General features: G+C 41.4%; 1 protein-coding gene across 7 annotated transcripts in view; it reads right to left on the bottom strand.

Annotated features, from left to right (window-relative positions):
* clip1a (CAP-GLY domain containing linker protein 1a) overlaps positions 1 to 13,199 on the bottom strand; it is a 65,819-nt gene that overhangs the window by 28,975 nt on the left and 23,645 nt on the right. For 6 of the 7 annotated variants that reach the window (XM_029255285.1, XM_018752918.2, XM_018752920.2 and 3 more), the window contains exons 9-16: positions 12,455 to 12,559; positions 10,277 to 11,203; positions 9,935 to 10,051; positions 8,660 to 8,717; positions 8,370 to 8,453; positions 8,079 to 8,235; positions 5,929 to 6,094; positions 4,051 to 4,242 (exon numbers count right to left, since the gene is read on the bottom strand). In XM_029255285.1, the coding sequence (XP_029111118.1) occupies positions 4,051 to 4,242; positions 5,929 to 6,094; positions 8,079 to 8,235; positions 8,370 to 8,453; positions 8,660 to 8,717; positions 9,935 to 10,051; positions 10,277 to 11,203; positions 12,455 to 12,559 (1,806 nt within the window). The remainder of the gene's footprint in view (positions 1 to 4,050; positions 4,243 to 5,928; positions 6,095 to 8,078; positions 8,236 to 8,369; positions 8,454 to 8,659; positions 8,718 to 9,934; positions 10,052 to 10,276; positions 11,204 to 12,454; positions 12,560 to 13,199) is intronic. The other variant, XM_018752925.2, reaches the window with a different exon arrangement.

Genomic DNA, 13,199 nt, shown 5'->3' with positions numbered 1-13,199 from the left:
GCAAACTGAATAAGATTAGTTCAAGAAGCATTAATAAATAACTTCATGATTTATTCATATTTGTCAAACAAGAAGTTTGCAATTTTTCACACTACTTGGTCAAGTAGTATTTTTAACTGTGATGCTTGCAATTGAAACTTCAGCCTAGAAATGATTTTCTCAAAAAATCTGAAGGTTTTTACTCATTCTACAGAAATTTTCCCAAGCAGCTGCGTTTGTTCCAGCTAAGGGAGACAAATTAAGCAATTGACGTGCACATCCCACCTAAGACCTGGCAACAAATAATTCCTCAACCTGTAACTTACAGTTGTAAAGACACCAGGTATATTGAAGATCGCAATTATGAAGTTTTAAAATGTGGTGCTTTGAGTAATATGTTCAATTTTATTTAGAAAAAATATTCTTGCATCTGGATATTTACAAGGGCAAAGGTGTTCATCAGTTCCATATAATCATATGGAAATTCATGGCTACTATAAAGAATGCAAAACTCCGCTGTAAGTACCGTGAGAACAAACCCGATGTTTGTAGACCACTAACTCTCAAGTGTGGAGTGCTTAACAAACGTGAACATACGCATTCTGGTCAGTCAAGAAGAATGCTCTCAGGGAATTTGTGTGTTCATATTTCCACTGTGTTGCGTGAGGGCAAAAAACCAACCAAATACATGGCATACCTCTCTAAAGCTTTGAAGCTCATAGATGTAGGTCATAGATAAGAGCCAAGCCATTTACAGAACATAATTTGGCTGTTTTATGAAAAGTTAAACAGGAATACAGAGATCGTGAAGGTTTTGACAAAGGCCCTTTTATTTCTGTCTTTCATATGAAATGCAGATCTCCCTGCTCTGGCAGCGTTCATGACACTGGGCTTGAAAAATTCTATGGACACTACTGGACTACATCACAACTGTATGTATATAAAACGCAAGCAAGAAAACACTTCTCTGTTGTAGCTTTTGGTACTATAGGTTTACTGGTGGGGGGGGACAGAAGCAACTTCAGGGTTTGTCAGGGGAAAAATTTTTGAACCAACAGTTTTTTTCCCCAAGTAGAAAAGAGGAAGCCATGAAAGTTCCTGTAGTTCAGATGTTATCAGAAGCATGACATCAATGATGTATCTTTTTAACTATCAGAATGGACAAACGCAGGTGCTCTGGTGTCAAAAGAAACCGTTTGTGATTTTTATCTTGACTTACAACAGGCATTCGGGAAGGCTTTTTCACATTTAACTTACATTAACCAGTGCTTCAGAGTACTGCTGAGATATGTGGTTTCCAAAATGGCGCTGTGCTTTATCAGATTTGACACTGTGTCAAGCTTGTCAACAGGTGGTACTGTCTGAGAGACAGGGTGAGGAGAGTCAGAGTTCTACATAAGATCTCAATGTCGGCATCACTTACTAATGCTAAAGATTAAGGTCATTTTTGTAGTTGCTTTAAGTGAAGCTGAAGGTAGTGATGAAGGTAGAATACCTGTAATGTCAGACATGCAAAATCTTTCTGAAGATGTGCTGAAGGATGCAAGGCTTCGCCACTCACTGAACAGTTTGAAAGAGATGAAGATAAATGAAACACTAATGCCCAACAGCACTAAAAGAATGGGTTGTCAACTTGCGTGAAGAATGCAAATTGGTAGCTGTTAGCAGCAGTGAATGATAACTTGCATTTCTTCATGCTTTAGACTGTTCTTCATGTCACGAGGCTTTTCTTGTCATCTGGCACCCCGAAGAGGGATAACAATTTCACTGTTTAACACTATGAATCTCACTTCCAGAATTCAAAAATATGAATCATTCTGTCCTCAAGCATTAAACACTGTCCATTAGAATAAACAAGTTCCTTATTCACCATTTAAAATTCAAAGGACAAATGAGAATTGCCATCTTTAACACAAGCGAAAAGAAGGCGTTAAGAGATCTAAAGAATAAGCTTATTATTATTCTACCAGCTGACAAGGGATGAACCAAAGTCTTAATGAACAGAAAAGACTACTTGCAAAAGGCTCAGGAGTTACTACAAGACAAATATATCAAGAGCACCATAAAGAAGCTAGAACAGATAGGTCAATTGAGCAAAATCGAACAGAACAGGATGAAACCTGAGGCATCAATAATACCAAAAATCTATAATCAACAAAAGATATACAAACCCAGAGTACCACTTTGCCCAATTGTGCCGTTACCACGAAAACACACACAAACACACAAACTTTCAAAGGAACTGAGGATTACATTTACATTTATTATTTAGCAGATGCTTTTCTCCAAAGCAACTTCCAATGTGTTGATCTGGGTGAAGCAATACTGTTCATTAAACTACCATAGTTTTTAAATTATGAGCCACTACAACATGGACAGGTGGGTGAAGTGGGATAGGTAAAAGGCAGTAGTGATACAGAGTGGAAGTTATAATACTGATATTATTAATATCCCCAGAAATAACATGTCACATAATCAATAAAAAAAAAAAAAAAAAAAAACTGTGGCTTAAACAGCACAAACAAATTTGAGTGTCTACGCCATTGTAGGGAGGCTGAGTGATGTCATATCCTGGAAAAAATGTTAACATCTCAAAAACATTACAAACTGAAATTTTCACAGCACAAAATGTAGTACAGGCAGTCCCTGAGTTATGATCGTTCGACTTATGTACAACTCATGCTTAGGAACCACCCCCGTACTGACTGGAAGTAGATCTTTTTTGTCACCCTTAAGTAACAATCAAATTAAAACTTGATAATTACCCCCATTATAGTAAAAATTCAAATTACTGTATATACAATGATTCATAATAACAAACGGGTGCTACTTTGAAATGCGAACCGAAACACTGCGAGTCTACTGCGGTTTGTTGGCGCGTGGACAGGGAGCATGAGCCCATGTTAGGACAGATTTCTTTTCCTGTTAACAGAATCTCCTGTGTTACTGTATTTGGCTTTAATTTTTTTGTTTTTACCCTCCTAACCACGGCACTGAAGCGTTAATGTGATGCAAGTGATGGTGATGCATCTAAGAAAAGGAAAATGATCATGGTTGAAACTAAAGTGGAAAAAAAGCAAAAGGTGAAATGCCAACAAATACTGGAAAACTGAACATTAAAGTTTCTTTAATGTTTTCCATGCGCACACACACTGTCCCTGTCTCTCCCTCGGCTACAAAACACACTTCCCAGAAACACCCCCCGCGTTATCAAACCTCCCTCGCTCTGCTCTTGAAGTCCTGTTCCTCATCGTTCCCCAGTCCCGTTCCACGTCTCTTTGATAACGACCGCCCACCTTGTCCCTCTACCATGATTTTGAATCTTCGCCTCTGTTCAGTTCATCAATCAACCAACCATTCGCCCACTGAGGACCACAAGAACACGTCTAATCCTTTGATCTGAATAACGATCCTGCACTTGGGTCTAGCCTGCTTTGTGTCCTGTGTTCATCACGACAGTCGTAACATTTACTATTATCTCTTGCTATATCTCTATTATGAATACTGTAGTTACATTTATTATTACATCATTACATTGTATTAATACTGTATTGTTATATTAAATATGTTTCAGTGTATCTGAAATATTTCTTTAATGTATTTTTATCCATAGAAAGGTACATAATATATGATATACTAACACAAACATCTGACAAACTGATATCAGATACCCACCTTACCTAACCGTTCCGACTTACGCCAAAATCCAACAGACTGAGGGCATGGAACTCTTAATTCGGGGACTACCTGTACTAACAAATTTTTTTCTTTAATTTGTGCTGTTTTTAGGGGGCCTAACTTCATGGAGCTCTTTTTTAGCAATTCCTTAACATACTTCATAGGTGAATAAGATTCAGTAAAATTTAAAGATAGATACAGGGGGAGAATACATTAACATTACACACATGGGGGGGGGGGGGCAGAAAAAAATAATTAAATCTATTATATCTCTTTGTGCTGCCAAATGAGACTAGTGAAAAGTGAAGTTTGTCAGATGGGGGGGGGGATGCAGGTACCTTATCCTGAACTTAAGTAAAAATAGAGGCCTGTAGGTCCCAGAGAGTGGCTTACCTGGGCCTGCTCCTTGTAGGGCTGCAGCTCAACAACCTGCCGCTCTAGTTCGACGGTCTTTTCTCGGATAGCAGTTCTCTCCCGCTCCACTGCCTCCAGCCTAACACATATTTCCAACTGCTCCCGCACAGCTATGTCTTTAGCAGCTTCAAGCTCCTTATTCTGGGCCTGTGACTGGGCCAGGCTCCCTTCCTGGGAAAGACAGAACAGGGCATGGAGAGCTGGTACTTTACCAAGGAAGTAGTTCTAAGAAGCCTTAGCTTGGGTTGAGTGGGCAGACATGTTTCACCCCCCACCCTCACCACTGGAGCCCCCCAGGATTGTATCTTGAGCTCCCTGCTGTACTCACTGTACACTTATGACTGTGTGACCGCTTTCAACTCTACCACCATTGTTAAGTTTACTGATGACACTGTTGTGGTGAGCCTGATCTCTGATAACAATGAGAAGGCCAACCTGGAGAACTGGTGCCAGGAGAACAACCTCATCCAGAACATCAGCAAAACAAAGGAGTTGATAGTGGACTTCAGCAAGAAGCATGAGAGGAGCTATCATCTCCTTAAAATCAACAGGGGCCCCAGTGGATAGGGTAGACAGTTTCCGCTACCTTGGTGTTCACATCAAAGAGGACCTTTCATGGTCGTGTCACATCAACACCCTGACAATTGCCCTCTAAGGTGCTGAAGAATTTTTACATCTGCACCATCGAGAGCATCCTGACGGGAAGCATCATGGCCTGGTTTGGGAATAGCACCAAGCAGGACAGCCAGGCTCTTCAGAGGGTGGTGCGATCAGGTGAGCGCATCATCTGCACTGAGCCCCCTGACCTGTAGTCTATTTACAGCAAGCAGTGCTGGACCAAGGCCAGGAAGATAGTGAAAGACCTCAGCCACCCAAACAGACTCTTCTCCCTAATGTGGGCAGGGAAGCGTTTTCGCTGCCTGAAGGCCAACACAGAGAGAATGAGGAGGAGCTTCTTTCTGTAGGCCATTCGGGCTCTTAATCAGGATAACGCTATGGAAATGAGACTCGACCTGTATGTACAAGAAGCACGATCTGAGCAGAATACTGCACAGCTTTTTTTTGCGCACAATATTGCACGCTGCACTTTTTTCTTATTTAATCTTTAATATTGGACTTTTCATTCCATTCATATACGGGAATAGATTTGTAGTGTATTGCATTTTCCTCCTCAGATATACTCTCTTTTTCTAATTATTTCTAATGCATTTTTATTTCCATGCTATTCCACATTTTTAGATCACTATATTTTATGTTACCACTATATTTTCATCTTAATTTATTTTACCTTACTTTTATCGTTATATATTCATATTTAAAGTTCAAGTTTAATTTGTAATAAACAACCATACTATGACATACACTGATACATTTCTGTAGTATGTTTTTAACTTCTACTTTATTTGTATTGGCTTATTTTTATTATCTCTACTATTAGTATGTATTACGGGGAGTCAGAAAAGCATTTCACTGCACGTCATACTAAGTATGGTTGTGTACGTGACAAAATTTGAATCTGAACTGTCTATAGTGCTTGGGTCAGTCCCAGATTTTTAAAAAAGCATCAGGATGAGCAGCCCTAGCTAAAGCCACCTAACGGGTCAAATAAACCCAGAGAATCAGTATGGGGCCTGCATACTGTTGCTCAGTCCCAGATAAACAGCCAAATTTGTAACCATGTCATGCTTGTATTACTAGGATTTCCTTGCAATTTCTTTCATGGTCAAGACTCAGAACTGTGTGAACAGATGTGTGTGAGGAGTTGATTGGTCTGTATCACAGAATAGTGAAATAGCATGGAGTGTTTTGTTCACCCTAGCTTTGGCTTCCTTGGCCCCCTACACAAGCCTTACTCACCAACTTAGCTACCAGAGTCTGCAGGTCATTAAGGTCAGCCTTTTGCTTCTCCCTTCCTTCCTGGAGCTGGAGCTCCATTTGGGATTTGGTCTGTTTCTGGCTTTCTTCCAGGTGAGCCATCTCTTCCTTCGCCTTCAAAAGCTGAGCCTGTAGCTCCTCCAGCCTCCTGGTGACAGGAGAGAATGTATAGCAGAATAATCAGGAAGTCAGCTGATGGAGCCACATGTTTTGTCATTGATCGTGGTCGGTTTGAAAGGGGAAGACACCATGTTACACATTTTCATTAGGGACGAAAAAAATCAGAATTCAAAATGCTTACAAAAGGAATTATAGACACCCCTCTACTTGCGCAAATAGACCGTTCAACCCCTTACATAAGTCAAGTTACATATGTCAAAATCCCCCCTCAACATAATTTTTCCATCTCAGTTATTGCACCTTGACGTTTCTTTGTTATTAATGTTGGTTTCATACTAGCTGTTCCTTTCACGTGTTCCTTTATAGGTGCACCATCCTTTGCTATCGTATTCACAGTCAATACAACTAAACCTAGTTCCCGTGCTGTAGATGATAATATGGAAGTATGAAGGTGGACAAAGACTATTTTCAATTTTATCTCCAAATCGATTGCTGTACAACTGTGAGACAGCTCTCGCTTTCTTTACATTTACATTTATTCATTTAGCAGACGCTTTTCTCCAAAGAAACATACATCTCATAGAAGATACAATGTGTGCATTACGTTAGCAGAAAGAGAGATTTAGACGCAGACAAGTGATTCTTAAGTGGAGTTAGTTTGTTCCTTACCACCATATGAATCGATGTACAACACACGAGTAGCTATATAAAACTATCCGAATAGACGATTCCTCCCTATTAGTTTATATATCTATGAACGTATATATTACGTTACAGGAGTAGTTGCATGAAGGTTTATCCATTTTTTAACAGGCATTATCTCAAAGTTATAGAGCATGAACATTTACACATTGCATGAACTTAGATCTTGGTCAAAGTGATTCCAGAAGAGGTCAGTATTAAGACCCTTTTTAAATGTGAACAGATATTCAACAGTAAGTGAATCCTTCAGGTGCACGTTTACTATCAAGCATTGTGAATAATGAAATGGGTTAAAAAAGTGAAAAAAAGCACTACACTAACTTGAGGAGATGTGTTCATGGCTCAAAATACACAGGAACTGGGAAGATGCAGCTTCCTGCCTCGTCTGGCTATGCCAACTTGCGCTTAGTGCATTTCAGATGTTTTGCGTAAGCACTATCCGTAAATAATGTGTATTCCTGGAATTTACATTCATTTGGATTTAAGCAAGTCAAATTTAAGTACAGGGGTGTCTGTATTACGTTTTCAATAGTTGACAATGAGATTGAAAATGTAAAATCATTTAGCTGAGGCATTTCTCCAGGGCAATATAAATTTCAGAATAATAGAAAAAGTACATTAAAGATGTAGATGCAGACCCATGATTCTTGAGTAGTCCATTTGTCACATAACATATGAACCAGCATACATTACACAAGTCGGTACACACAGGCTTTCCATTAAAAAAAAAAAAAAAAAAAAAAATGTAGGAGGAAGAGGCCTTACTGTCTTGTATCTGGTTAGTGAATTACTGATAACATTACAACAGTGAGAAAGATTAAAGAATTTATGAGAACTCAGATTTTGACATGATTATCCCCAGATAATCCTTTATACAGCCGCTACTCTGGCATTGTATGTGATTGTGTATCTAATTCAAAAAAAAAAAAAAAATAAATAAATAAAAATTTTGGTAGGAGGCTATCAGGATTCATCTATCCTGCGTTTTATGCTCGAGCGATGAACATCGGTGCATCAAGCAGAAGGTAACAAACTAGGTTTACTTATGAGTCACATGTCTGCAGCCATCTCGCTTTCTCTTAATGTAATGCACAAATTTTATTTTTGCTTAGATGTACGCCGCTTTGAAGAAAAGCGTCTGCTAAATGAATAAATGTAAACGTAAATGAGTATCAATCAACAACTTTGTAATAAAGCATGCCCCATTTCTACCAAATGTTTACTTCTAGTTAACCTTGAATATGGACTACCAAATAATCACTGTAATTTCATAAATAAACCAGGGAGTTAAGGTGAGGGCCAGAGGTCACCTCTCTTTCTGAATGAGATCAACATTCATTTTGGTCAGTTGTGTAGAACTGTCTCCTAATGATTTCATCATATCAGCAGCATCTCTCTCCAGATTAGCTTTGTCTGATGTCAGCTGTTCCACCTTCTCCTCTGATGCCTTCAACTTCCTCTCCATGTCTGCAACACCAGAACAGGCTCTGAGTAACCAGTTTCTCACACCCACACTCACTGTCAAGTAAATCAACATGTTACTAGGTGGAAATTCAGCAACAGTAGTGCTAACTAGCTCATAGTGAAAACCAAATACTAACTGGTCAGCTGGTTCTTGAGGGCTTCCATCTCCGTCATGAGGGATATGCATCGCTCTTCTTTTACACCAAGCTTCTCAAGTGTTTCTGGAAGTGAAGATATGTGATAGATATCTTTTAACATTTGCAACAATTTTACTACTTCTACTACTACTAATGTACATGATACACCCCTTAGACATGTCTACTGAATACTGCACTTAAATGATGCACAGAACCACAAAAACCATATGCAAGATGAAGCTTGAGTATTTAAGCATTACAAGGAACACCACAGCACCCAGTAGGTTTACCTTGCATAGTTTGCGCCGTTTTAGCCTGTTCTGCAGTTTTGCCATCAAGATTTTGTTTCTGAAAAATACAGTTAAACTCAGTTTGAGTTATGTTGCAAACTAATGATGTTATGCAGCAAACTTAACTTACTGGATGTACAGGCTGTGTAATTGTGCCTTATGAACTGTTTTGGAGCCTTCAGTGAAAGCTCATCTGCTACTGAATCAGAGAAAGGAGTCCCTCTAGTGGCCAAAGCGTGCACTGTTCGTCAACAACCACAAGTGAGTTGTCACTTGTAAAATATCCAAGGCAAAAAGCAAAGCCAAGTCCACAGTCGATATGGGTGCCATGAAACCATACTCACACCTGAGCTTTACTGTTTCTAAACTCAAACTGAACACAGTGTAAAAGAGGCTGCATTACTTACCATTTCAATACAAACTAAGTGAAAAATACAGCTTATAGACATTAAAGGCAGCATTAAAGTATTCAAGAGGATTCAGTATTAATATAGTTATGCCTTGAGACACAACTGCTTGGGTTACGAAGTTGCAAAGACGAGTTTCACTGAATACCCGTGTCCACTAGAGACATTTATTTTCGTTTATAAGGAACGATTTTAGATTTCATACACCTCCTGATAGCTGAGTGGCAAGAGATTTGAGGCGCCATGTGGACTTAAGTTACAGTTGCAGGCTTTTGCTGCATTAAGTTCTCAACATCCATTAGCACTTGTGTAAACAGTAGTTTCAACCACAATACACAATATGGCAAGGCTAAGAAGAACTTGGTTCAACATTTGCTTTTTTGTTGAATATCAGAGTTCAATGTTTGTGCTTCAGCCATGACCTACCTGTAACGTAAGAAGCGGTGGCTTTAGAATTACCCTATTTTCAAGAGGCATCAGACTTTTCATAGGTTCAAGTCACACTCGGTCAAAGATTCCTTCGCACAATTTGCAACTCAGGTCAACAAAATCACAAAGGCGGCAAAAGTACTCCGGTTTCCTCCCACAATCCAAAGACATGCTGTTCTGGTTCACCCATAGTGTGTGAGTGACAGAGATAGTGTATTTCACTGATGTATGGATGAGAGACCCATTGTAAGTAGTGTATCAAGCAGTGTAAGTCACCTTGGTGAATAAGGTGTGTGGGCTGATAACACTACATTGAGTTCATTGGAAGTCGCTTTGGAGAAAAACATCAGCTAAATATGTAAATGTAAGTAAACAGATGATCAGTCCTAGAGATGATGAGTGGTCCTCCATCCTCTGGGTCAGGGGCTCCACCACTTACCAGACTCTTCAACTGCTGCTCCAGGGAGCTTCTGTCCTGCTCTGCAGAGGTTAGAGTCTGCTTGAGTGACAGAACCTCCTGCTGCCTGCTTTCCAACTCTTTGGTCAGCTCAGTGACCTTTGGTCACCATGTGTCATGGGAAAAATTAGGAAAAACATGAGGGGAGGGAGCATGAGGGTTAAAAAAAAAAAAAAAAAAAGAAACCGAAATGCCATGGGGGAGGAAATCTAAATTTCTAAAGTGTACCAAACAGACTGAACAAATGACAATGGGGGATGCAGAAAGATGACCAATGTAATAATAAAAGTTAATGGAAGGAACAGGGAAATGGAATGGACTCACCTTGCTGGTTTGGGAGAGGGAGACGACCTCAGCTTCCTGCAACTTGGCCCTCATGCTCCCCGCATCCTGATTACCTTGAGCCAGCTGAGCATGGAGGCTTTCTAGGGCCACCCTGTACTCCTCAGCTTCCTTCCCCTGCCTTTTCATCTGCTCCCTAAGCACTAGTAGTTCATCAGCCTGCTGCCTGGCTGAGATTTCCAGCTCTTCCAGTTCCTTTACCTTAACTTCTGCAGTATGCAGCTTGCCCAGCACATCCTCCATCTCCACCAGGTGCTGTTCCTCAGTCCTCTCCAGGTTGCTGCGGAGCATTTCCTCCAGTTTTTCCTTCTCCTCGGACACCTGCAAAAGCTGGGCCTGCAGCTTCTCCACCTCCCGGGCCCGAGAAGCTGCTTCGCTGTTACTTTTGGCCTGGAGCTCCTCCAGCTCCAGGCTGTGCTCCATCTTCAGTCTTTCAAGGCGGCTCTTCAGTTCCACCAACTCAGTGGACTGGGCACCAGCTCCTTTGCTGAAGGAAACTTTTAGTTCCTCCATGGCCTGCTGGTGAGAAGAAATGGCAGCCTCCAGCTTGGAGCGCCACAACTCGATAATGTTTGCATTCTCCTTTTCGGCCTGGGTCAAACGGCTCCTCAGCAGCCCATTGTCTCCTGACAGCTGGTCAACTTCAGCCTTAAGCCTGGCCTGCTCCTGCTGCTGGGACTTCTCGCTGGCCTCCAACCTGTCACGCAGAGCAGTAAGTTCCTGCTGGTGCTCAGTGCCCTGCAATGCTAGTTGTGTCTGCAATGAGCTCAGCTCCTCTGAGGATGCAGTGTCAGCCTCTGGCCCCCGTGTGGACTCAAGATGCAAACGGAGGTCTGCCGCTTCCTTGACTCGAAGGGACAAGTCCCGTTCCAGCTCCATGATGCGGGATTTCTCAGACACAGTGGCTACCTATGGGATGGCAAAATTTTGGCTCAAGAAACTGGACAGCCTCACCGGAAAGGTACAGGTTAAAAAAGACAGAGCAGGTCTCACTTGCCACCGATTCCCTGAGCCCTGGGGATCTACAAGCTTCTGGTCCTGTCAGGCCATTTCAGGACTATTGTAGATGCCAAGCAGGCCTTAACACTAAGCCCAGATGGAGAACAACCAGCTCTCTCTGGAAGAGCCTGAACTCGAACCACAGGCACAGAAGCTGCCACTGAAGAGGGTCCTCAGGCAACGTGTATGCGGGCTACTGCTAGAAGCTTTGAGGCTCACGGTGTGTAACCATGCACAAACTGGATTTGTGCAGTTTCAGTCCCTCAAACCTCAAAAAAGCAGCAAAGCATTGCAGAGGGTAAGGAGGGTCTTGAAAGGGCAGCAGTTTAGGAAGCTCAGATAAGCAGGATAGCTCTGGGTAAGCAGATGGGAAGAGGAAAGACTGCCTATCCAGGACTGCCAGCAAAGGTTTGCGGGAACTTGTGGTAGTATGGGGTGGACTAGGACAGGATGAAAATAACTGCTCTGTAGTTGGTAAGACCAGTGGACCACTGCTGGCATCATGAGACAATCCTGGTCCAATCAGAGCAGTGTGAAATCTCCACTCACCCAAATATTCCTATGTTTACGGGAAAGAATAATATTTACAGCAACTCTGTTTTTGAGTCCTGGAATGGCCCTCTGAGCATGTTAGTCCATGCTGATGGCAGATGTTATTGGTTATAATAAGATCTCAGCATCAATAAATAGTACTGCCAAGACTGTAAACTCCCATTTTAAAAGCAATCTGAACTGAAAATGGATGGGATGGAGTACTTTGAGTATACAGCCTTTACTTTCAATTAGCTTCTACTCTTCAGAGCACTTATTAAAATCAATCACAAATTTCCACTGATTAGATGAGGATTGTGAAAGCAGAGGACACCCAGGTTCTGTCAGCTATGATATTTCAGAAGCAAAGAAAGCCCCTGATATATTTTAAAGCATAAGAAAAGGCTTTATAGTTTTTCCTGCTGATGTGTCCTCTGTTCTTACCATACAAAAACCACATGGGTCTTAGGACAGACTGCACCACTTCCCCCCCAATCCCGATGCCAAAATAATGCCTATAGTCTAATCAGGACACCAAAGTTCCCCGGAAAAACAGACAAGGGGTGAGCCCGCCTGCGAGACATCTTCCGTGACATTGCCCCCGACACGTCACAGAATGGATTCCATTACCCTAGTGTCTTCTAACTCTCTCTGGAGTTTGTCAGCTTTGGTCTTTTCAAAGAGCAGGCTCTGTTCAAGTTCCTTAATGTGGGCATGCTCCAGTTTGGTCTGCGTCTGTTAGTAAAGAGGGGAGAGGAAGAGAACACACCAGTGCCACCATCACATGCCAGCCCAAATGCAAAGAAGGAGTCAGGGTGAGGAGCCTCATGCAGGCCGTGCCAGCAGCACCATCCGCCAGTGGAAAGGAGGGTTGAAATACAGGGGTGTGGGGAAAGTGTGAGGGGGTAGGTCAGATAGGTAAATGGGAATGCTGCTGGAATTAAAGCTGTTTGTTGTGATTAGAGCATTACCGCAAAACATGGTAAGTTCATACAAGAAAAAAAAAAAAAAAAACATGCAGAAATTTTACTGACAGATGTACCCAAAATAGCAAAAGCTAATGAAATAAATACTTGATGAATACAAATGTAATAGGACTCTGATCACTCCTTTAGCAAAAGTGACTAAAGATAGAAAATGGGGGAAAATTGCTTTAAGGGAGCAACTGGAGGCCATTGCATGATCCTGCCATTACAATAAAATGCAAACATTTACTCAAACACTGCTATCTGTACTGAACAACCAGTCATTTTACCATGTAGTAAAATTTTTATCAAGGATGGAAAGAGAACAGAATCCCCACACAATTAAATTTTGGATTTGGGGGGGGGGAGTAAAAATTAGAAGAAAATGACATACGTGAAAACAGAGCCAC

The sequence above is a fragment of the Scleropages formosus genome, chromosome 1, assembly GCF_900964775.1.
Source record: "Scleropages formosus chromosome 1, fSclFor1.1, whole genome shotgun sequence".
NCBI lineage: Eukaryota > Metazoa > Chordata > Actinopteri > Osteoglossiformes > Osteoglossidae > Scleropages > Scleropages formosus.
The sequence above is the reverse complement of the archived record's forward strand: the minus strand, read 5'-3'. Positions and strand labels throughout refer to the sequence as shown.